The 26,634-nt window shown below is 37.4% G+C and overlaps 1 protein-coding gene across 1 annotated transcript in view; it reads right to left on the bottom strand.

Annotated features, from left to right (window-relative positions):
* Window positions 1–8,217: 8,217 nt before the first annotated feature.
* Window positions 8,218–26,634, bottom strand: part of LOC133523476 (zinc transporter ZIP11) — a 78,724-nt gene continuing 60,307 nt past the window's right edge. The window contains exon 7 of the mRNA XM_061859083.1: window positions 8,218–11,166. Within this exon, the coding sequence (XP_061715067.1) occupies window positions 11,088–11,166 (79 nt within the window). The 3' untranslated portion in view covers window positions 8,218–11,087. The remainder of the gene's footprint in view (window positions 11,167–26,634) is intronic.

Genomic DNA, 26,634 nt, shown 5'->3' on the forward strand with positions numbered 1-26,634 from the left:
ATTTGCTATGATTATTTATTTCTCCAACCTTAACTTATCCACAGTAATGCCTTCTTAAAATCTACACTTCACAATCCCTCAACAACCACGTCAGTCGACCGTTCACTTCGTTCTCCATTCCAACCCAGACGTTTTACATTATTCATAACTACCCTCCTTTGTTTTTATATTATTTTTCGAGCAAAGAGAAGGGAGCACGATACCAATATTACCAGATTAACCTTAATAATCACCCAAATCATTAAATTAATATTTTAAAATCATGACACTCGGCCATCCGGCACCGTGCTGCCTCCTGGCGCACGACATCACGCTTAATCAAAAATCATGACACTGCTCTGGATTTATATTGTAACAAAGAGGAAAAAAAAATACAACAATATTTCTGCTCCTAAGGAACACTACTTAATAACTTACAATTCAATCATGAAATTACAATTTGTACCTCAATCAATTCTATCTATAAGTTCTATCAATACAATTACTATTTTAATTATGTTTCTCGATAATAATATATTCATTATACAATTTTTATACATTTTATAACACTTTTTTCAATTATCAAATTTAGAATTAAGAGCCTTGTATGAAGAGTAATAATAATAATTGTTCGTTACTACCGCTACTATAGTTAACTTGGCTTTCATCACTGTCATGTACTTATTCAAGAGTTTTGGTATGTACCCATGGTCTAATCTTGAATGAATTTTCACTGAATTCTGAAATGACTTATAATACAAAGGGTCGATGTAAATGGACTGAAATCGCTGGGGTCACTGGTCTCTCTGGGTGTACCGCAGTTCCTTATCTACATAAATGATTTACCATTCCTATTAAAGAGCCACCATGATATAGTATTGTTTGCAGACGACACCTCACTTATTTTCTTAGTCAAACGACAGCAACAAGCTTATAATGGTGTTAACGATGCCATTTCAAAAGTAGTAAAGTTAATAATTAATTGTGAAATGAGAAAAAGTCCAAATGTATTACGTTTGTCATTATTAGTTACGTAAGGCATATGCAAACGAGTGTCATTGTGAAGGATGAAGAATAAGAATTAGTTGATAGTACAGTTTTTCTTGGTATAACTTTAAATTCTTAACTCCAGTAGGGTCTCCATATCGCTGCTCTTTCGAATTCGAGTTTCGCAGCTCTTGCAGCGAGCAAAATCCATCAGTTAACTGATATAATAACAGCTCTATAAGCATAGTTTAGACACCTCAATAGCATCATGTCATATGGCATCCTACCGTGGGGTGGTGCTTCAGAGATAAACACCATATTTGTTCTGCAGAAGAGGGCTATACAAGCAATATATATAAAATGACCAATAGAGACTCACTAAGAGATCAATTTAAGATAATCCAAATACAGTGCACTAACAATACATTTATGAGAATATTCTGCATGTACATAAGAGTATTGTCAATTTATAATACTAGAAATAAACATAAGCTCGCAATGCCTTTACTCGGCTCCATAAAATTAAAGACAAAAAATCATTCATGGGTAATTGTGCAAGATTTTACAATAAACCTCCAACTGTGTTACTGAATTATCACTTAATAAAATCAAGTATTATGCCAAGTGTAAACTCATTTCCAAAGCTTATAATACCACACAAGACTACATGATTAATTGTTAATTAGGTATATTTGATTATGATGTACTTCCTTTATTGTATCTTTTTTTTTACATTTAGATTTTATACACAAGTACATTCAAGAATAGTACTTTATTTATACAATTTGTTTTAATGTTTGCCGATCTTTTTGTGGAATTCTTATGATGAAACTTGATTTGTGTAATAATTCAATATTATTATGAAATAATATTAACATCTATAAATTGCTCTGATAATTAGCTTAAGATAAGGTAATGTATATGTAATTATATTCATAATGTTGCTAGGCCTACATACATTTGGGCCGAATCCGTTATTACCCGTCCATTATCAAAACTCTTTGTCAGTCCTTAATTTACTCATATATTCGCTGGAAAAAAACCAACGTATGCTACAAAGCTCTAATCGTTACATAAAACTATTTTGTAAAACCTCTTTTTTTTTTAATTAACATTGATTTTCAAACTTTAATTTTCTACTGTACTTCAGCTCGCTTCATGTTAGGAATTACATTAAATGGATCAAGCTTACACTTATCAAGGTCATGTCCCTCAACAACCACGTCAGTCGACCGTTCACTTCGTTCTCCATTCCAACCCAGACGTTTTACATTATTCATAACTACCCTCCTTTGTTTTTATATTATTTTTCGAGCAAAGAGAAGGGAGCACGATACCAATATTACCAGATTAACCTTAATAATCACCCAAATCATTAAATTAATATTTTAAAATCATGACATAAGAATGATTCGGATATGATTAAAGAATGTAATAAATTATAAAAATATTAATGAAAAATGTTTACAAAAACATATTTATATATCGCTTGCTTCTTCTACAACTGATACGACACATACATATAAAAATATGCCTAGCTGAATACCCACAGGGCTTCAAAATATTCATACAAACATAGTACAACCTAAAACATAACCTTTTCCGCTCAGGTAAAAGTATAAACTTTCTCATGACTTATTTTCCATTTTTTTATCAACTTGCCGCAAAAAAATAATAATTCAGGTGCAATATAATTGCCCGATTCTGGATACAGGATCGGAATTCGACTTTAGAGGACGTGTTAGTTTAGATGTGAATACATTACTATGGCTACTCTGGACCGTATTTCTTTACAATAAGGTTTACGAATTATCAGTTATTAGTGTAGACGATGGTGTATGTTAGCGTTTTGACGCGGCACCTCACCTCAGGAGGCGGTTTATGATTAGGTGGCGCCACGCGCCGCGGGACACCGACGTGCGCTCGACCGCCTATTTGTATTGAAATACCAAGAAGCCGCTGCGGGCATGTTTGAGGACATACCGATGCCGTAGTAGCCTAAACTATGTAACTTAAACTGGTACTTACTGGTGTGCTGCGTGATTTGCTTCTTTTCGTTTCGGTTTTCTTAAACTAGTGGAAAGCAGAAGCCGGTGATGTTTAGTTGTTATTGCGAGCTTGTAGAGTATCCTTTCTACCTTCACCAGATCTTGGACATTATTAGGTATGATTTGGAAATGTATGCATATTTGTGATTTCATAATCATGTAGAAGACTAGGTACAGCAGGGTTAGGTCTACTCTATGTAGTAGCTTTAGGTAAGTGCTTGGTATGCAAAAAATATTTAGGACTATTTTGTCTTTAAGAACCGTTAACAGAGATTATAGTGTTTATTAGTTGGGTTGTGATGTAATTCATAATTAGTGTAGTGTAGTAGTGTCCGGTCCGCATATCTCTTTCTCGCTCTCATTCATATCTGCGCTGCTGCTCCTTGACGGACCGGCGATCCGGTACGCCCGTCGATTAGTGCTTTTATTCGTCGTGCTTTTATTGCGATTAGTGCTCAGTTTTGCATAAATTTAAAATATAGGGACTTACGATGATGGAAAATCTTTTTAACAGACGTGTGTTCGGTGATATATTATAGGTACTGCTCTTGGACTGTATTGCTCTTTGGTGTTCGGCCGACTTTGCAATAATGGTGACTTCGACTTCTGTCAAGCTTTCTTAAATCTGAATACCTCAATTCAAGTTTCCTCCGACAATAATGGAGTGGCCATCTTCCGAGAGATACGAATATAGGTCATATCTTTTTATAAATACATTTTTTGTGTTGTCCTGTTTCAGTAGATTAGCGACATTTAATTCGTGTGACATCGACATCTGTCATAAATAGGGTTTCTGTCTCAAATCTCGAGAAATTTGACCGTGTCGTCGCGTCGAGACAGGGAAAAAATCTCAATGCCTCGAGAACTCGAGAAATAAATCTCTTGTGATAAGTACAATAGTGTATTTCTTTAGATAGTTAAGTAAGGTAAAGTTAAAGGCCGAGAAACCAGAAACCCTAGTCATAAATGGTCTGGCAAAGAGTAAAGTAAGTATATAGGTAAAGAGAGCCCTCTTGAAGCATTTTATTGAAACTCATTTGAAAGCGCCATCTCGGATTTCATCAAAATCACAGACATTCTTTGTCCTAAGAGATAATGATTTCTATATTTTGAAGTTATTTCAATATAAAAGGTAACAAAACAGTTATTATCAAGTTCTGAATTTTTTTTTATTGCTATATATTACGATCAACTTAAATGGCGGGCTTGTCGCATATAATATCTACAATATCTGGGAAACCGAGCTTTGCTCGGAAAACATATAAAAACTCAGAAATGCGCGTTTTCCCTGAGATAAGACCTAGCTAGATCGATTTTTCGCCCCCGAAAACCTCCATATAGAAAATTTCATCGTTATCGTTAGAGCCGTTTCCGAGATCCCCGAAATAAATATATATATATATATATATATATATATATATATATATATATATATATATATATACAAGAATTACTCGTTTAAAGGTATAAGATACGTTTATGAATTTTATTCAATGATACCACAAGCCGCGGTAATTTCGGTACATTGATGTTCCTGTGCGTGTGATTATTATCTTTTGATTTTTTTAAAGCATTATTTTTGTTTACTCTGACGGAAATTACTTTGAACGATTGTAAAAATTTAAGTTTTTTTTTTTTCAAAACTTGTGTATATAGTACGTACCTTAGTGCATCACTTTACGATTAACTAACAATTAATTCTTCACACAAGTTTCATTGATTGTCGTAAGCAATAAGGAAAGAGCTTTAAAAAGCGAATAGTTCCTAGTCAACGAGACTAACAGGCCAATTCGATTACAATGACATCTAAATTATGATAATGTTATTCAGTTACCATGCATTTCGCTTGTGTTTGTTCGTACATGTATTGGCGCGAGCGAGACACACGATAGCTAAATGACATGATTTAGATATCATTCTGATGTCAGGGTACGTTTGAATTGGCTAGTAAGTTATCTCGACAATATTTCCATTTCCTTCCTTATATTTTTCAATCGAGGAGCGAACTAACACCTTAGTAGATAAATACCTACACTCTGTCTACATTATTTTTGTATACCACAACGGTGGCCAACACGCATACAGCCAACCTGATGGTGAACGGTCACTGTATCCTCTTGACACCTGGAATTTCAGGGGCGTTGCCGACCCTTTAAAAACCTGTACACTCCTTTTTTGAAGAACCCCATACTGTAGACCCTCGGGAAAACCTCTGAAACGAGAGCCCATTCCATAGCCGGAGCGTCCGCGGGAGGAAATTCCTCTTAAACCGCACAGTGCGCGACCATTTAGGTTCTAGGATGTAAGGATGAGCACCCTGCCGACGGCGAGCGGTGCGGTGATAGAAAGTGGCCGTTGGCATCATGTCAAACAATTCTTCAGACATATAGGTACAATACAAGCCAGCTTGGGCTCAGTTTGGCAATCTAGGTGATTCTACGAATTGATACAAGACTTTGATACTAGCTTCTTTTAACCGTCGGCGTCTAGTCAGCGCTATGGAAAATGGCGTCGCTGCGCAGTTGCGCTAACGTTGCGTCGAGCAGGAGCCATAAGTACGATTTCCACCGAACGAGCGGAGTCGGAGGGCATTTCACATTTGTACGGCCGCAAGCCGGTCGGCTCCTCACGGACGCGGTCGGCTCCGGACGGATTCCATCGCTTCTGCCATACATAATGTATACTACCGACTGCCGACTCCAGCCGATCGATGGGAATCGTACTTACAATACTTACGAGTTGACCAGACGCCGACGCTCGGAAGACGCTAGTGTGGGTTAACCCTTTGAATGCTACGGCGGCGGCGCTTTGGCGGTCAAAGTGCTAAGAAAGCGACTGCCATCTGACCTTCCAACCCAGAGAGGAAACTAGGCCTTATTGATATAAGTTCGATTTTCTCGCGATGTTTTTTCTAGGCCTGAACAAATAGTGTGCCCAAATACTATAAACAATTTATATTTGGGAATTACAGTATAGGATTCACAACTTCAAATACTTATTTATAATCTTAGTGGTAAGCAATAATCATAGTGGTTTTCGATAGCTCAAGAATTATTAATAGAAGCAACAGTTTCCTGTTCTGGATAACCCGATTCGCGGAAAAGAACTTGATTAAAATAATAATTAACAATATATGACTTAAACAAAAGATGTAAATACATGCTAAACTATCGTATTATTGATGTTTCTTCATTAGAATGAGTTTAAAGAAAATGTGTCCAACATATATACTTATATAATCAGCTACAAATTATGATTCTAAAAAATATCATGATAGTGGTATGGTTTCAGTGCCGTTGCCCTTCAGTTGCAACTGTTGCAAGGTTTCTTGACCACGACGCCGATGAACACGGTGTTTTTTTTAAAACTCCGTTATTTTCAAGGGTGCATTCCTGAGCTTAAATTAAGTCACTTTCTTAAAGAAAACTGTATTATAATTAATACCATTTTGGAGATAATCAATGATTTATTATTATCTGAAAAGCCCCGACGAGCGTGTACACTTGCCTTAGGATCTGTTTACATATTGATTAGTGTTTAGTATGAGTTTATATATTTGCTATTAAACGCAAGTATTACTATCTCGGACGATCGATATTCGAAATCTCATTGATATGTCATAGTTTTCAATTGTTTGATGGGTTTAAATACCGTTCAATATATACAATATATACTAATTCCACCTCCACCTTACAGAAAATCGCAGCCAAATAACACTAGACCCTACTCATAGTGTTGTGTTCCTGCCGGTGAGTAAGGTAGCCAGAGCTCAACGAGGGTGGGAGGGGGTTAGGGTCGGCAACGCGCATGTAACTCCTCTGGAGTTCCAGGCGTACATAGGCTACGGATACTGCTTACCATCAGGCAGGCCGTATGCTTGTTTGCCACCGACGTAGTATAAAAAAAATACTTTTTATGAAAAAAAATGCCATTCAGTTTTCTCAAGTCTAATTAGCTGTACCCGTACCTTGAAGTTAAAAAAAAAAACCGGCCATGTGTAATAGAGTCCCGTTTGACCCTTTGGGTACGGAACCATAAAACATCGTGTAAAACTTTTCTTATTGTGATATCATAAATCACATAGATGATGGTACCTAAAACGTCCAAAGTTACATTCTCACTTCTATGACCAATCAGTGTGCATTAACGAAGTTGACGAGCGAGCAAAACGGACCGGCAATGTAAAACGTTTCAGAAATTTCAAGGTAAAGTATTAGGAACGAACTCTTTCAATAGTTTCTGTATATGGCCATATTTACTTGCTACGGACTACGGCGTGGCTCTGCGAAGTGAGGACCTCAGTGGGACTATTATTATTTAGTTACTTGACCCGAGTGTCCCAATGCTGGACAAAGGCTTGCCTACCTCCATTCCACGTATCCCAGTCTTGAACAGCCTCTCACCAGTTTCTGTCATAGGCGTCGAGGTCATCTCGTCATCGTCGTCGAGGAGTGCAGCGATCTCGGGTTCGATTATGTGGGGCCCGCCCAGTTCTTTGCTATTTTAGCCCATAAGCCATCCGTCCATATGACAGTGAGACTAAAATACCTAAATATAATCGCCTCAAATATAAGTTAAAAACCGGCCAAGCGCGAGTCGGACTCGCGCACGAAGGGCTCCGTAGCATTATTTATAAAAAAACGGCAGAAAAATATGTTTGTTGTATTGGAGCCGCCCTTAAATATTTATTTTATTCTGTTTTTAGTATTTGTTGTTATAGCGGCAATAGAGATACATAATCTGTAGAAATGTCAACTGGCTAACTATCACGGTTCATGAGATATAGTCTGATGACAGACGGACGGACGGACAGCGAAATCTCAGTAATAGGGTCCCGTTTGACCCTTTGGGTACGGAACCCTAAAAACTGGTTGACTGAAAATATATTTTACAATCTCAGAGTTTTTTTTCTAAAATCTCCCGTTCATAGCAATTAGTTAATAGTAAGTAGTTAGTAAATATATATTGATTACTCGTAATGGGCAACTGTTGATTCCATATCTTTTATATATGCCACCTTATGTAACTACACGGTTTACAATAAATAAATACTTTAATTATTGATGAACCTTTAAAATATATTTAATATTTACATGTAATCCTCCTGAGTTCCAGTTTGGTTTTTGAATTAGCTTTTATTATTTAACCAATAAAAATAATTTGTACATAGGTCTCCATAAGGATAAAATAAAATTACGTAAAATGCTGCATTTCATAATTTATTTTAAAATTAAGATAACAAAAAGAATACTAATTTACCTACACATTAAATTCGTATATCTCAATTCTGCTAAACTTATTTCAATGTTATTGATTTACATGATTATCTGAACACCCGTAGCTTTGCTCTCAAGCGTGGTTTGACCAGCAAGAACTTGCTTGCAATTTTCATCATATTGCGGTATCTGATCAAACTTTTAAACGCAGTTCAACTTAGTAGTCGGCAATGTAACGTAAATTGCATGCAAGTTCTTGCTAGTCAAATCAAAGCGTCGTTTCAGACAGTAGTTACCACTTGCACGGTTGACATTTATTTGACATTTGTCAGTGGCACCTTATTGACAGCTGACAATAATAACGTTGACGTAAGAACGTACACCTACAAACATATGCACCACCCCAAAACCGTAATAGCTATCGAAAAGCTCATTAAATTTTTTGAGCAATAAATATGTATTATAGTTTGTGAGGCAGTGGTGTTGGGGAGCTGCACTTCACAATATGTATGGACCGTAGATGCCTAGGCAAAGTAAACGTAATAAAGGATTTTTACAGGCTATAGCAATTTTTTAATAAATGCTTCCTATGACCAAATACAGTTGGAATGATGGAAATAAGTACCTATATTTAAAGCTTATTTAAACTTAACTGAGCACCCATTAGCCTCGTGCGGCTAGTCAAATGTATTAACATCAAATAATATCTCTGTGTTATTTTAAACACAAATAATAAATCTAAAATAGTTAACGATATTGTCTTTCATAATTTAGTCTAATCCGTTGTGCGCGCTGAAAAAACTTATACTTACTTTTATTAAAATTAAATATATAGAATTATTTTTAAAATACATGAAATAAAAACACCACTAATATGGATACTCATTAATATGGACTTCACATTTTGCTGCAATAGGTATTCGAACGGCTTGGCACAAAATATAATGAAGCCTACAGTTTTAGGGAACATTAAAAACATTGTTGACACAGCTACTTGCTGTGTCGTACGGTTGCTTCACACTTTTGGTACAGTATGCCATTGTCATTATCATATTTATCATATTAATCTTGGGCATCGTCAACTATCCATGTTGCAACGTTCTGTTATCTAAATAAAATTAGGTGGATATATTATTCTATGCAGCGGAGATAAATTTAAATCTTGATAAAAAAACGGAGGAATAATTTCTATAGGTAATTATTAATAATAATAAAATTTGTGAACGATAGGTACTTAAATATAGATATGGTAGTTTAACTTAATCGCTAGCCTTTTGTATACTTCAACATAGTCTTTTAGAACCGAGTGTCACTGATGTCAAGTTTACTAAGATAACGGTATTATTGCAGATTTGTCTGATTTGTGAAGAAAAGGCTTTGGCTAAATTACACTAGCGCCACTTCTTTCCAGGTTTCAGAGATCCATTTCCTTTGCAAAGACACAAAACTGTACGTAAAAATTAAATATTTTGACACTGAATTACAATACTTACAATGTTTCAATTCATTAGCACGCCATTTAATTTAGTACCGGCACTAAAATATGTACGAGGAAAAAGTAATGGTCACCGAATTACGTATCAGACGCAGCCATACACGGCTATCGCCGCATTTCATTTCCTTTTTGAATAACAATTTTATCAGGATAATTAGGCAGTTGATTTATTTAGAAGTAGGACAAAACATTATTGACCTCTTCATAACTTGGTACTAACATGTGAATAGGTATAGGCACAACTATGTGTAGTAAAACTTTAATGTTAGAACGTTACGCTTTCTGTAACTGTTCGATTTTGCCGTTATGTTTTGACATCTAGTATTTATAACAATTAATTTGTTTACGCTGTATCGGCGGTCAAATTACTGTGGGAATTATCTATTTAGATTACTCGGAAGTAAAGTCAGCTTCTGATAGCGTGTAGCGATTCGTATTTCGTGTAATAAAACCGCAAACTAAAGGCATTCTTAAATTTACATTTAATAATTGATATCAATTGTTGGCAGTACCTTAATTAGTTATTATTTATCGTACATATTTACAAGGAATATCGTATTATTGCATTTACTTGTGTGTTCCGTTAATTGAAAAACATTAGATCCACGTAATAATTATAGCAAATTTCGAATACTTTATGTAGTATAATAAAAGATGATGATATAATTAAATAACTTTCGGAACTATACCAAGCGACAGTAATTGTCCACTGGAGAGTGTAGAGCAAAAGGATACACAATAATTATTACGTGGATTGAATATTTCAGCTAACTACGTTTTTCGAGTTTTCGTTTAGGATTCATAATCATAAATATTACAAAAACAGAAATATTCTATAATTGTTTTATAGATATAAGAAAATTAACTGGACAAAGACAGTTAGCTATATTTGTTATTAGTTGCGGAACAATGTAGTTACGACAGTGAGAACATAAGCGACAGTCATCTATAGTAATGTTTTATAAAAAAATGAGCACAGGGTACCATAGAAAAAGTAGGCATTACTTACCAACATTTGAACTAATCTTAACAATGCAATGCCCGGCTAACTTTGATTCATATATAAACCCACTCATAGGCCCAATTTCTTTGGTGCACAAATATTTGGGCATATGCAGTTGCTATTATAAAGCGCAAGATAAACTAAAAAAGAAATAACCGTATGAAATTTCGATATATCACCAACACTAAACATTATAGTTGTTGTTATTACACAATTAGTTCATATTAGACTTCTTTCCATACTTTTAGCCCAGATTGGACGTTTCTGCTGTATGTTTTCAGTTTGTCTTGCACTTTACAGTGATTGTTATCTGGGAGCCGTGGTCGCGGTGAGAAGACATGAAGGGAGGGCGCGGGTCGTTAGCCGAGCCCCACGTCCAGGCACATCATCACCATGAAGCCGGCGATGCAGCCCCACGTTGCCAGCTTACCGTTGCCTCTGTTCACAGAAAACATCAGTTGGCAATTTTATTTTGCGGTATTTCCACAGGATACAATGAACGGAAATAGGAGTTACAGAACCGGCCAGTTAAAAATATAATTCGTTCTCTATTTGACAAATAAAAGCCCTCCGTTTTTAGGGTTCCGTAGTCAACTAGGAACCCTTATAGTTTCGCCATGTCCGTCTGTCTGTCTGTCTGTCCGAGGCTTTGCTCCGTGGTCGTTAATGCTAGAAAGCTGAAATTTGGCATGGATATATAAATTAATAAAGCCGACAAAGTCGTACAATAAAATCTAAAATTTTTTTTTTATGGTACCTGCCCTACACGTAAAGTGGGGTTGAAATTTTTTTTTCGCTTCAACCTTAGAGTGTGGGGTATCGTTTGAAAGGTCTTTCAAAACTAATAGGGGTTTTCAAGAAACATTTTTTGATAAAGATAATATATTCGGAGATAATCGCTTCGAAAGAAAAAAAAATGTGTCCCCCCCCCCCTCTAACTTTTGAACCATAGGTCCAAAAAATATGAAAAAAATCGTGGAAGTAGAGCTTAAGAAAGACATTAAATGAAAACTATAGCGGACATGATCAGTTTAGCTGTTTTTGAGTTATCGCAAAAAGTTTTCCCTTCATAGGAAAAAGACTTACTTTAATTAGGTACTGATTACGCAAATTTGCCTATTTTTTTAACTCGGGTGAAAGGTATCGTTTCAACCCTTGGTTAACAATTTACTATACTTTAAGCTCCAGTTTAGCTTATTGTGACGGAAGAGTAACTACGGAACCCTACACTGAGCGTGGCCCGACATGCTCTTGGCCGGTTATTAATAAAAGCTTTCATGAAACGTGCCTTCATATAGCATAAATATTTCCGGAATTTTCAAATAACGGCCGATATTGTAATAAGGACATGGCTTAGTAAATAGAGCTTCATAATACCTAAGTAATTTCAATAGCAGGAAATGACAGAAGCTAATACCGCTTGAAATACATAAGACGTAATTGAAACCGGAGTGTGGGATATGTATAAGATTTCGTTTTCGCGTAGAAGATATCTTTGAAGAAGTCATTTTGACGACTTGTCTGGCCTAGTGGATAGTGACCCTGCGTATGAAGCCGATAGTCCTGTGTTCAAATCCTGGTAAGAGCATTTATTCTTGTGATGAACACTGATATTTGTTCCTGAGTCATGGGTGTTTACTATGTATTTAAGTATTTATAAATATAAATATATATATTTCGTTGTCTAAGTACCCACAATACAAGCCTTATTGAGCTTACTGTGGGACTTAGTCAATTTGTGTAATAATGTCCTATAATATTTATTTATTTATTTATCTAGAAGTTTACATTTTTAAAATTCCATTCCATAAAAATGTGCATTTTCCCGACGGTTACATTTGCTGGGCCCTAATTACTTGATCGTCACCTGTTAAATCATAGTATATCATGAGCATCTACAAGATTGATGGGTACCTGATCCATACATTAAAATAATGACACGTTTCTTTAAAGTCAATACGAGGAATCCACTGATAAAACTACATACATTTCAAGCGAACGCTCACGCATAGAATTATGCTTGTAGATTTATGGTTAAAAGGCTCATAGTATGTACGCGAAATATACAATGAGGACCGTTATAAAATGCTCGTATAGTCCGACCCATTGAGAAATAAACGAGCAAACGATATTTGAATACCAACGAGCCAGCAAAATTACGATATGGAAAGCGGCGTTGTTCTCGGACGTGCTTTTGACCTATCATATTGATACCGAAAACGAATTGGTTTCGTGTGCTGTCTAAAGTAGTTACGTTTTGGAATTTGATTTGCAAAAGAGACTGAAGGTGAAGTGGCTATCAGTACCCCTAGTGTAAATTTTATCGACATCATAACGTGACGAACGCGTTTGCGTTAAGTCTCATTTTGTATAGGATTTTGAGTTTCCAAAACGTCCCGCTTGGCGCGCTCTTTCTAAATCCAATACAAAATGAGACTAAACGCAAACGCGTACGTCACGTTTCAAAATCGAATTTATTTACACTAGGGGTACTGATCGTTAGTTTTGGTGGATACTATTGCGATCTTGCTGAACTAGCAAACTTTGAAAGATGACATGCCAAAGTCGCAGTTCGGATATGTCATTAATAACGATGAATAAGATCAACCTGGTAGTGGCAGTGCATGGCAGTGCGATACATGACATAACACTTGGCGTAAAAACTCTATCACTATCATGTTAATTGGGCACAATAGATGTGACAAAAGCGCAGTACATTTCTACTGATTTTTTTAAATGATATAGGTGGCAAACGAGCGGACGAATCGCCTTATGGTAAGCAATTATCGTCGCCTATGGACACCCGTAACACCAGAAGGGTTGCAAGTGCGTTGTCGGTCTTTAAGATGGGTGTACGATCTTTTCAATTGATATTACATTAGTATTGAATTGATATTTCTGAATAAGGTGCAAGGACGCCGACGGCGCTTGCGGCTCACGCGTCCGGATTTAGAGAAACAATAGTCATTGACAGCCGGCAGGAATCCGATAAGTGGAAATATGGCCGATTAAAATAATTCCTCGTAGTCAGGAGTTTAACGGCTGTTCGACAACCTTTATTGAATTATAAACAATTTCTCTTGACCTTTTATGGTTAATTGGATATTGGATGTATTTTATCATGATATTCATGATAGTACTTTTAACCGGATATTAGGTATTAAACTAAATCATTAATTTGTTGTTATTACACAAGTGGAAAATACAGAAATTACAATGTGAAAAAATACAACCATTAATAAATACCTAAAAACTTAGACGTAAATAAACACTTAAAGAATAAAATATATATATATTTCTTTTCTATAGCCTATCTTGTGTGCCACTGCTGGGCAAATGCCTCCCCTTTCTTCCGCCACTCATCACGGTTTGGTGCATGCTCCCGCCAGTCGCTGCAAAAAGGTCATCCCGCCATTTCTTTTTTGTCTGCCTCTGCCCTAATCTAATCTGCGGTGTCCATTCGGTAGCCAATTTGGCCCACCTTTCCGGGTGCATACGGCAGACGTGTCCGGCCCAATCCCACTTAAGCTTAGCAGCCTTAACACCCACATCTACGATTCCAGTTCTGGAGCGCAGTTCTGTGTTCCTAACTCGATCGGTTCTGCGAACTCCTAGTATGCTGCGCTCCATTGCTCGCTGGCAAATCTTGAGTCGGGATTTCTGGGCTTCCGTTAATGACCAAGTTTGGACGCCGTAAGTTAGAATAGGCAGAATACACATGTCGATGAGTTTGCGCTTTTGTGTCAGTGGAAGCTTGGCTGTCATTGGCGCCTTTATGGACCAAAGTTTTCGATGCGTCGATCGAATTCTTTAAACTGCCTGTTATCGAAGGATGCTGTCTGGCTCAAATAGATGTATTCATCGACATATTTGATATCCTGCCCATCAACATTGACGCTATGTTTCGCGCTGTTGGTCATTAACTGGGTTTTGACCCTGTTCATTTCGAGTCCGACTTCAAGACTTGCCGTGCTAAGGTTTTGTAGCATTTGTTCTAGATGGGAAGCAGTGTGGGAGAACAAAACTATGTCGTCGGCAAAATGCAGGTTAGTCAACCTTTTGCCGTCGAGGTAATACCCATTGTTTCCCACTTGGTCGCTAGCTTTTGGAAAATCGGTTGGGCATGAGGTGAATAGTTTCGGAGATAGCGGGTCGCCTTGCTTAACTCCCTTTTCGATGCGAAATTTAGCGCCTGGAACATGCAATTTAATGCTTGCTGTACTTTGCCGATATATGGTTCCAACGAGTTCAATATAACGATTGTCGATACGTTGCTCACGCATTGCGGAAAATACAGCAGAATGTCTGACACTGTCAAACGCTTTGCTGTAATCTACGAAAGCCAGGTAGAGTGGTATTTTGAACTGGTTGAACTTTTCCATTATTTGATTAATTCTGTGGAGGTGATCTGTAGTAGAAAAACTTGGGACGGAAACCGGCTTGTTCTGGGGGCTGGTGTTTATCAAGAAGGGGATCTATTCGGTTTTCAACTTTGATAAATAATTTATAAACCTGGGATATTAAGCTGATAGGCCTATAATTTCTTTCTTGTGGAGAATAATTATATCTGAGTGGCAAAAATCTTGGGGCAAATTACCAGAGTATAAAATGGAGTTACACAGCTTCGTTAAGTGGGGCAACAAGGTGGTCTTTCCTGTTTTCAAAGCTTCCGTTGTTACGCCATCTTCCCCAGGGCTTTTTTGGTATTTCATACTCTGTAGTGCGGTATTGACATCATGCTCTGTAATGAGAGAGATGGTATCGGGACAAGAATAATTATCTCTGGTTGAAGACGCAGAAGGGTCTCAATTTAGAGATGAATAAAACCTTGTACATACATCGGCTGCTATATTTTTTCCCATCCGCGTCTCGTAAACTCGTGATCCATTCCCTTTCTTGATGAGCTCCATGTTTTGCTGCTCTGAGGGAAGTATGTGTTTTTATTGCTATTTCTATTAATTTGGTATTGAAATTCCTTATGTCTCGTCAAATCGCGCGTTTTACTTCTTTATCTAAAATTGAATGTTGGTCTCTATTATGTTTGTTCTGCTCCATGTGTTCTATTAAATCTATTGTACGTTGTGTTAATTTGTAGGTATTTACTTTATGTCTTTTAATCTTTCTGCTTGCCATTTTAACGCTATTGGTAATATTGTTGAATTGTGTCTGGACATCTCATCTGGGCTTGTATCAAAATTCTGAAGGCTAAATTGGTTTCTTAATTTTAGGTTAAATTGATCCTGGTTTACTATTAGTGTTTCCTTGTCGAAACGCTTAATTTTCCTGGAAAATAGTAGCTGTCTATGAATTTTTATGTCGAATCAAGTTTTGCTCTTAACGGTCGGTGATCGGAGTTAAACTTAATTTGGTTCAGTTTAGATACATTTTTTACGATATGATTTTTGGAAGATAGGATGTAATCTATTTCGTTTTTAGTGTCGCCAGCGAGTGAGTACCATACTATATAACTTTTCTTAGTAGGATCGAAAAAGCTCGTCATTCTGAATATTAATAACATAAAAATTCCCCAATCTAAAAAAAGTGTAGTCAACTTTAAATAAAACGGCTGGTTTGCAAGAATGTTAGGAAGAAACGTTATAAAAGTTCATGAGAGAATTTAAGAGTTGTCTAAATCGTTCATAAACCAGTTTAGCGGGCATTAAAGCACAAACAAGACAAATAATTCAGGCAAGTACGTCCACATAACGCAAACGACGTCGCGCTCCATTAAAAAACGCATAACGCTTGCAAAAATTGTTTCTCCGTTGTTTTGTGTATTGGATAATATTCCAATCAACGAAGGTTTTTATTGTGTAGTAATTCTTCCAATAATCATTTCGTTACAAGAACATTCTATGTTTTATGTTGTCGTAGGACGAATAGCAACCATGTAACCAGCTGCACTATATTTGGTAGCATCGTCATTCTCGCGCCCACAGGCTTACTATAGTTATAAACTAAAGCGACTACGCGACCAACACTACAGCAGCAAGAATCATAAGCCACTTGTCCTATGTGTACATAAGTTTGTCCGCTATGAATACTAGATATGATCTGATATCTAGTTGAGACAGTCTAATTGTAAGGCGCACAGGCAATAAAAAAAGATATTGGAAATTTTACGTGTCAATCCAAAATCCCGATAAATTACTTTGTACACTCACGACCGCACAGCTACAATAAAATTACGCCCACAGATGCACTGCACCCGTAAAGCTTGATAATACCCAGTTACAAGTAGTAATAAAAACTTATAAACATTAAAAAAAAAAAATTATTTCCATTCGCCAAGAAGTCGATTCATTTCAAGTCTAACCACTAAAATCATTTATACCAAAAATTCAGAATTCGGTAAAGTCAGCCAAGTTTGAAAAATTCGTTGAGAGTGTCCACCATTTTGCAAATCAGTTAAAATGTAGATTATGTCATGCGGATTATAAAAATCGATGACATTTGTTCAAAATAATAAGCCCAAGAGTGTCCACACTACGGCACAACATAGTTACATATTAAGAATACAAATATAGTAAGCATACCTATGGTGACACTTAGGCATGCTAGTACTATGGTGTCATCGGAAAATCAGCACTGGCGTAGCTATTTTTTTGACTCACTCCGTTGGCTTTTCGGCCCAAATTGGTTTTGGACTCCGATACGAGTTGGCGCCAGCGCCCTGTCTCGTGCGATTTCCTCCTAGTTTTCGGAGTTTAGGGCGATTTCTGTCAACCTGGTCTTCCTAGCGGTACTTGGGGTCGAACTAGTTCATCACGGAGGCCCTTTTACTCGTTCAATCTACTGGCATCCTCTCGAGATGACCAAGCCAGCGGAGTCTTGTTGACTTGATCTCTTCGATAATCTTCGATTCGAACACCAGGTCTCCTGGTTTTTCCGGATTCTCCAACTACCATCTTCTCACTATGTTGCCCCAAGATCTTCCGGAATATTTTCCTTTCAGCGACAAGCAGTTTATTTTCTTCCTTCAGATTCTCTTCTTCTTCCTCGCGTTGTCCCGGCATTTTGCCACGGCTCATGGGAGCCTGGGGTCCGCTTGACAACTAGTGAAGGGCTGCTGCGCAACTTAGAGAACCTTACATGCGAATATCAATTTCCTTCACTTTTCAGTTGCATATCATTAATGACGCAGATTAGGTATTTGAATTTCTCCACTCCTTTGTACGAGACATCGTCGAAAATTAGATTTTGTGTTTCCTTCAGAGTGTTCTTGCAACTCTCTTAATGACACGAATAGTAATTTTATATACACTTCGCTCTGTCATAGTCGATATTTTGTTTTACATAGTCCGTACATCTCAAATAATATGAAGTAGGTACCTATGTCGTGGGTGGTTCACACCTCCGTTGACCGGAGTACGTTTAGTTTTTACATCCGCCTTGTAATTCGGCACGGGCGACGCCAGATTCCGATCACGTCCCCTGGGAAACCCCAACAAGACATGATTCGCACCTAAATATAATCTGACATCATGAAAACGCACGGAATGCCGACGCGCAATTGAAGCTGACGTGAAATTAAATTGAGTGTTAAGTAACCTTTTTTAAGCGGTGACGAAAGATCATGAATACCCAAATCCTTAATACTTAGTCGTATACCTAGAATTATTTCCAGAAAAACAGTTTGTACGGATCGACTTGTAGTGACGGTACTATTTTTAGTTAAAAAAAAAAAACAGATACGCGATATACATTTTTAAACAACGAGTTTCGGATTGTCAAGTCTTGTCGTCTGTTAAAAAATTGGTTACTTATAAGTTATAACTCATAATATATTATTACTCGTATATAATGCACATAAGTTCCGAAAAACTCATTGGTACGAGCCAGGATTTGAACCCACGACCTCCGGATTGAAAGTCGGACGTCATATCCACTCGGCCACCACCGCTTTTTAAATCATAAAATCATTTGATATTTACCACTAGCTTTTCGGTGAAGGAAAACATCGTGAGGAAACCTGCATACATCTGCGAAGAAATTCAAAGGTGTATGTGAAGTCCCCAATCCGCATTGGGCTAGCGTGGGGACTATAGCCCGAGCCCTCTCGCGCATGAGAGGAGGCCTGTGCCCAGCAGTGGGACGTATATAGGCTGAATTATTATTATTTAATTATTATATAATGCCACTATAGTCCATTGAATAAAAAGTTCTAGAGTGCGTGAGTTAGTAACGTAAGATGTTTCTTCGGAAACATGTCAAGAGTCCCTAGGTAATAAACATACTAAAACCCCGGGACACTAGGAGGAGCCCCGGAGTGGGGGGGAGGGGGGGAAAGGGTCCATTTTTTCATTTTTCGCTTAAAACTCAAAAACGGTACATGTTAGAGAAAAACTTTCAAGGAAAAGTTGAAAGGCCGTAAAATTATCTACAAAATGTACCTAAATCATTTTTTTCTATTCCCAGCCGTTTCTGAGTTACACGCAGTAAAAAATGATTTTGGCTCAAACAATTTCCCCATACTACATACCCATGTTTATCACATCAATCGATCAAAAAATATTTCTTTCTTCCAAAAAACTCAAATGTGCAACTTGTGACCGGTACTGATAGATTGCTCTTAATTAGGTCTATAATTGGTAAAATAAACACATTCCTCCATGGAAGCCTTTAGGAGGAATCGATTGTCAAAATATTATATTAGGGTAGTTTGAGTTACTGAACTTGATCTTTTTATTTTTTTCTTCCAAAAAACTCAAAAGTGCAACTTGTGACCGGTACAGATAGATTGCTCATAATTAGATCTATCATTGATAAAAATACCAGATTCCACCACGGAGGCGTTTACGGGGAATTGAATTTTATTAGGGTAGTTACGATACTTGAACTTTTTATTTTTTTTCTTCCAAAAAGCTCAAAAGTGCAACTTGTGACCGGTACTGATAGATTGCTCTTAATTAGGTCTATCATTGGTAAAAAAAACACATTCCTCCATGGAAGCCTTTAGGAGGAATCGATTGTCAAAATATTATATTAGGGTAGTTACGCAACTTGAACTTTTTATTTTTTTTCTTCCAAAAAGCTCAAAAGTGCAACTTGTGACCGGTACCGATAGATTGCTCATAATTAGGTCTAACATTGATAAAATAACCAGATTCCACCATGGAGGCGTTTAGGAGGAATTGAATTTTATTAGGGTAGTTACGATACTTGAACTTTTTTTTTTTTCCTCTAGTGTAGCTCGAAAACGGCTGGGAATAGAAAAAAATGATTTAGATACAACTTGTAGATAATTTTATGGCCTTTCAACTTTTCCTTGAAAGTTTTTCTCTAACATGTACCGTTTTTGAGATTTAAGCGAAAAATTAAAAAATGGACCCTTTCCCCCCCTCCCCCCACTCCGGGGCTTCTCCTAGTGTCCCGGGGTTTTAGTATGTTTATTACCTAGGGACTCTTGACATGTTTCCGAAGAAACATCTTACGTTACTAACTCACGCACTCTAGACCCCCCTTGGAGGGACTCATTCAATGGACTACTAACCCTATTTGTATCTCGCGCACCGCATCGAAAAGTCATTGAAAATTGGTGACCGTTACTTTATTTGCTCAAATCATCATTAATTAACTGCCGTATTTCCCTATTGACTCTAACCAAATCTAAACAGACTTCATACACTGTTGCTTAAAGGGATATTAGAGTAATCAACAAATAAAATGATTAATTAATCATACACCGCGAATGGACAGTCTAATAGTAGGTACCCATCTTTCTCTTAGCGCTTTCCCGAATTCACCTCAAAGATGCCCGGGGTCCGCTCAGTTGTCTTTTGGTTGATTTGTCGATGGAATTAAATACCAGGAGCGAGCGTGATATCCACCTGCCACCTGACATTTTACCCAGAGGGTTGCTTGGTTTTCCCACGATTTTTCCCTTGACTGAAAATTTGCTAGGAAAATGTTTGTAGTCGATCTTACTCTCTTCTTGGATTTACTGGTTGAATTTTTGTCTTGTCGTCTATAGAGTTATTCAAAGGAATTTTAAAAACTAACTGAGATTCAATATAACTTGCTGAAAATGGCTCTAAAGTCTTCATTAGCATTTGCTTGTTTGCTAATGTTTGACGCAAATCACTTTCATATTTCAGAACTTGTTCAACTCCTGTGCAGTTCTGTGTTTACAAACAGATTACATAGTACATATAATATAATCTGTTGATTGACAGCACATATTAACTCGTCGATTTCTATTAAGTGTATCAAAATTATAATGCCACTTGGATTTGCAAAATATTCAGAATGATTCCGGCAATCCTACAGTTGGTAAAATCGACAAGTATTGACATATTGCGAGCGGTTTCAGGAGGCCGCCCTTAGGGTAGTAAGCGGGGGGTGAGTGCAGCGCTGGAGGTAGGTCAGGGAGCGCAGCCGCCGCGCCGGATTCCCAGACAGTGACGTAAGCCACAGACAAACTAGAGCGGCGTCACCGGCCCCATCCGCGTAATTTCATATATTTATTATTGACAGTGGCGAGACGGTGACAAGCCCACGCTGAAGCTGTAAGCGAGGCTGCGGCCGCCCTGTGCGCCACTGCAAATAGACGCGACGCGCCGTGCCGCGCAGACATTGCTTTATATTGGGATTATAGTTGACATTTCATTGAAATAACTAACTGAAAAATATTGTAGCTTTGTTAATGTTTGGGTGGGATGTCTGGCGGGAATAGGTTGATAAGTCGAGATACAGGCTTAAGTGAAATTAATAAATCAGTTTTTTGTTTACACGTATTGCATTTAAAGACATGATACTCGTATTCTATTCAATTAATTCGATAAAGAGTAATTATCATTCATCCTCGCTTTGTCCCGGCTTGTTTGCCACGGCTCATGGAAGCGTATGGTCAGCGTGGCATCAAAAGTAATTGTTATTAAAATAATTAAAATGTTTACAATACAGTAAAATTTATTGATTTATTCATAGTCATATACCGATATGTTAAAACATTTGCAGCATTCATAGCATTTAATGAAGTGGTTAGAAGAAGAGTACTTAAAAGCATTTTTATTTTCATATGAGAATTTGCAGTAAGCAATAATATTTACATAACCTATGGAATAAGAGCGTAAGCACTTACACGTAGATATTTATTTTTTAAATACCCATACCAGCAATAGACAACCACATACAAATACTAGGTAGTAAAAACCTTTCTCGTTATCCGACCTTTAAAGTATGTGACCCGCTTTACATAATGTTCGACACGTGGTCATGTTCCGGAACATTGTCCACAGACTGTCGACCGTACATGCTCCACAATGCAGCGGCAGGCGCCATTGCATTCCAAGCCGTGATAAGAATGAGAGATAACGGTTTTGTAGTCAAACATTTCGAGTGTTTTATCAAATCGTACAGTTGCCGAGAGTTGACACGCATGGGAACGGGAGTGCGAGATTTTTCTTACGCTGAAACTTTAAATATTTTGCTTCCAGATAAAATAATTAAATGGTCTGATTCTAATTTTAAGTTACGTCAAAAATTAGGTACAGGTAGATCCGATCCATATCGTATCCAGAACTCATTTTTAACATATGTAATAATTATAATCAGGCCGTTAGTTACCGTTAGGGGTGAAGATAAAGATTTTAATACTGGTTTTGAGTTATTACAAATGGCGATCTCGGACATGTCGAGTCTCATGCTATAAAAATAGGGGTCGATTAACTATGTTGGGAAAACTAATAAACAGTGGTTTATATTAGAGGCCATTGTGGTAAGTTTCATGAACACGGTAAACTGGGCTTACTTTGATTTGTGGGGCAACATTGACTATCGATTTTAAACTAAGTATAAGGAATTTGTTCCTGAACGCTTTCATCGTGTATGTATTTCTGTTAAAATTGCCAACCACATCATAAAATTCTTATATAAACACGCATTCGTTATCATTAATCCACAATTAATATTACCCCGCGAATCAAAGTAACCCCAGTTCACTGGTAACTGAATTCTCGCTTCATTCACAGGTAAACGCTTAAGCTAATCAAAATACGGCCCGATTGATTCAAACCCGAATCAGCCAAGTATTTTAGTATTTTTATATTTATAACAAATATCATGTGACGACCGGTTTGGCCTAGTGGGTAGTGACCCTGCCTACGAAGCTGATGGTCCCGGGTTCAAATCCTGGTAAAGGCATTTATTCGTGTGATGAGCATGAATATTTGTTCCTGAGTCATGGGTGTTTTCTATCTATTTAAGTATTTATAAATATTTATATATTATATATATCGTTGTCTAAGTACCCTCAACCGGATCCCTTTGTTTGACATAATTATTGAAAGTCATAATGTAATGATAGTCATATTATCATTAGTCATAACTCTGAAACCGTTAACTTTTCAGGAATTTCCTTAGATTATCCTATAGATAGGTTAGGTTAGGTTAGGTTTGTTTTATGGCAATCCTGAAAAGTTACGCGTTTCTGAGAAAAACCAAATTATGACTAACGAAAATGCGGACAAACAATACATTATGACTTAAAACTTTATGGGAAACAATAGAGACCCACCCTCAACACTAGCCTTATTGAGCTTACTGTGGGACTTAGTCAATTTGTGTAATAATGTTCTATAATATTTATTTATTATTTATTTATTTATCATGACCCAAATCACAACTTTATGTCGCGTCATGGGTGAGTAAGAATAATGAAAGATAAACTCAAAAAATACCTTCTGCTACGAATGTTAGCAGCAGGAGCCTGTTTTGTGAGAGCGACGGCCGTGTGGCCGCAGCCTAGCCGTCGCGTCGGCCAGGGTGTGAGACGGCGCGCCGCTATTTCTGTCGGGGTATTTGCGTGCCATTCCGTCGCCACAACACCACCGCTGCACTATTGTCTCGTTTAATACGAAAATTGCTCTTTAACAAGCTCTGCTACGCTCAATTAATATGAAGAAAAGCCGAGGAAATTTCAGTTGACACGACACTAAAGTGGAGTGTCAGGCGTAAGCTACCGTATAATAAGCTTCCCCTGCGGCGGCATCTAGTAGGTGTACCTTTGTTTATTTATGATAAACAATCATCATGTTTTATAACAATGTTAATCGGGCTAAGTGATGCGCGCGCGTGCTTCGCGTAGGCGTGTCAGGTGGTCGCACACGCATCTACACTCTCTCTAATTAATTTAACTTTACACGCGGTACACTTTAACCGTAATTGATAAAGATAAACAAGGTGTTCCTTGCACATTGCTTATATTTATATGGTAATCGGCTTAGCGTAGACATCTGTCCTTCGGCGACACGTGAAGATAACAAATAATTGTACGTTAGGAAGCGGATATGACAATGCGAATCCTGAGCTGCTTGCGAGGATGCATCAACAATTAGTCAATCAGGGTATACTGGTATCGAGGGGCCGAGACCGGTCGCGGACAATGCTCGAGACGGACAATAACCGTCGGCAAGGGGAAGTGTAACCAAGACGCAGTACCCACGGTCTTCACACGCTAACGAACTGCGACGTTCCCGTCCGATCCCGATATGTCGAATATGGAACAATTCCTTGATTGTTCGCGACCCTCGTCAATCCAATTATGACAGCAGCCGAAGGCGGCCAATCACAACGTCGGTAACCAATACTGCTGATTGTTACGAGTATTTCATATGACATAGACAAGCTAGAACGGCATGCTGCGATCAGTAAACATAATTCCCATTATCACAAGAGCTGAAACACCAGAAAGGATACCGAATTTAACAGTTAAACAAATAAGTAAGGCAATAACGCATTTAGATATTTACGTAATGACTAATGTAATTCCTATCCTATTCAAAGCAAATTCACTGAGCAAAATAAAGTTAAAGGAAATTTGTGTCTATCTAAAACTTCAATGAATATAAGATAAGTATCTCACATTCATTAGAATCGTGCGTTTGAAGATGATGAGTACCACCGATGATACAGTTAAACTAACCATTCGTAATCCTTACTACAAGATGATAAGGTCTTCTAATGGGCATCTTTGCGTGACATCGTTTGATCACGGGAGCAATAAAGGGTAACGTTATCGGCACCGGAACCGGGATTAAGGGCCGGGCTGTCTGTGAGGGGCACATAAAGCTCGTCCTTAAGCTTTGTGGGTCAAATCCAAGGTCTCGTCTCGTTGGGGGAATTGTTGGTACATCAGAATATTTTATTGAGCTTTTTTTAGCTTTGGTAGGAATTTGTTTGTATAAATTTGGTACCATCATGTATTTATGTGATAAAATAAAACCCAGCTAATTCATGATGTTTACATACATACTAGTAGTTTTACTAGGAATTGAAGTAAAAGCATTATACCTACATATTTTAAAAAAAACTAAGGTGACGTGAAAATATAGCTAAACTTACCACTTGAAGATGTTGATGATTTGACGTCGGACCGTTCCTTCGAAAACTCAGCAAAGATGACTAGCTTACCAAGAGACTTTGAGAGCTCAACAGACAGCGCCCTTATGAGGACCTTGTTGGTTGGTAGGTGCATGTACTTACGAGTACATATTCATATTCATACACTTGTTAATAGTCTCATCGGACACTTGCCGGCGTTGATTCAAAACATTAGAAATTCTGATATGTCTGAGTATGGGTATCAGGGGGCACGGCCGTCACACAGACAAGACAAAGCCTTTTACGGCAGTGCCCATCTTTTCTCGGCACGTTTTGACGTATTTTCGAACCCTCGTAGTGTCGGTTTGAATAACGCTAGAGAGCTAGAATTTTTAAGGTATTATGTAGTCAGTAGACTTATCAAAAGTACCAAGTTTTATTAGGCTACCTATTATACTTTAGATTTTATAGATACCTTAATTTTCACTGTCCAAGCCATATGAAATTCGTGTCATAGAAAAGATAGACTACTTGCTGAAGTCTTAGAAGGCTGAAATTTGGCATGTAGAGACGGGTCTGTATGCAAACACATGTGGTCACGAGATATCTGTAACTTTCACCCTGCAACTCCTTAAAATGAGGATACCTAAAAATACCCACAAACCTGAAAACATTGGTCCCTGAAGTCCTAGAATCGTGAAATATTGTGTGGTAGCAGTGATTGGAATGCTATTAAAAAAACAACAATAAAATCAAATTAAATTGCTGATTTGAACCGGGTTCACGTAAAGCAGCTAAGTAGCGCCCTCTATAGTATCGCCGCTGTTTTTTGTTGTAAACTTTCTCAACCTTACAACTCAATCAATGTATCTTTAAGTACTTGCAACCAAAGAGAATTTGAAATAGAGGTGTATTGTTAAATAAAATAACGTAAATTAACAGTAAACGTAAATTTACTGCCACATAATTAAAGCTTTTAGAACGCCATTTGACTTTGATCCTTATTCTTTTACTGATATGAGTTAAATTTGTTAAATTAAAAAAGTGGCGCCATCTAATAGATCAAAGCCAAAGGTATAGCAGCATCGTTTCGAGCGATGGCGCCATAACCTTTGGGTAGTGCCCGGTAAGATGGCGCCACTTTTTGATATTTAACAAATTGAACACATATCAGTGAATGAATAAGGATCAAAGTCAAATGGTATTCTAAAAGTTTTTATTATGTGTCGAAAGATGGCAGTAAGCAGAGACCGAGAATTTATAAAATAGAAAAAAAAGACGAATTTTGCACTAAAAATGTTTTATAATTGAAATTCAACGATTTATCAGAAAAAAGTTAGGTTTAGGTTTAAAGACATTTATTCTCATAAAGATAATACATCACTGACACGAGAACATATTTAGAATAGTACATTACGATACAAGTGCGAAAAATAGGAAATTCGAAACGAGTGGCGATAAATTAAAACACGACCGAAGGGAGTGTTTTAAATCGACACGAGTTGCGAATTACCTATTCGCACATGTATCGTACAACGTTTTACAGTACATATGGCCCTTTAAATGTTCGACACAGTAACGTAA

The sequence above is a fragment of the Cydia pomonella genome, chromosome 12, assembly GCF_033807575.1.
Source record: "Cydia pomonella isolate Wapato2018A chromosome 12, ilCydPomo1, whole genome shotgun sequence".
Taxonomy (NCBI): Eukaryota; Metazoa; Arthropoda; class Insecta; order Lepidoptera; family Tortricidae; genus Cydia; species Cydia pomonella.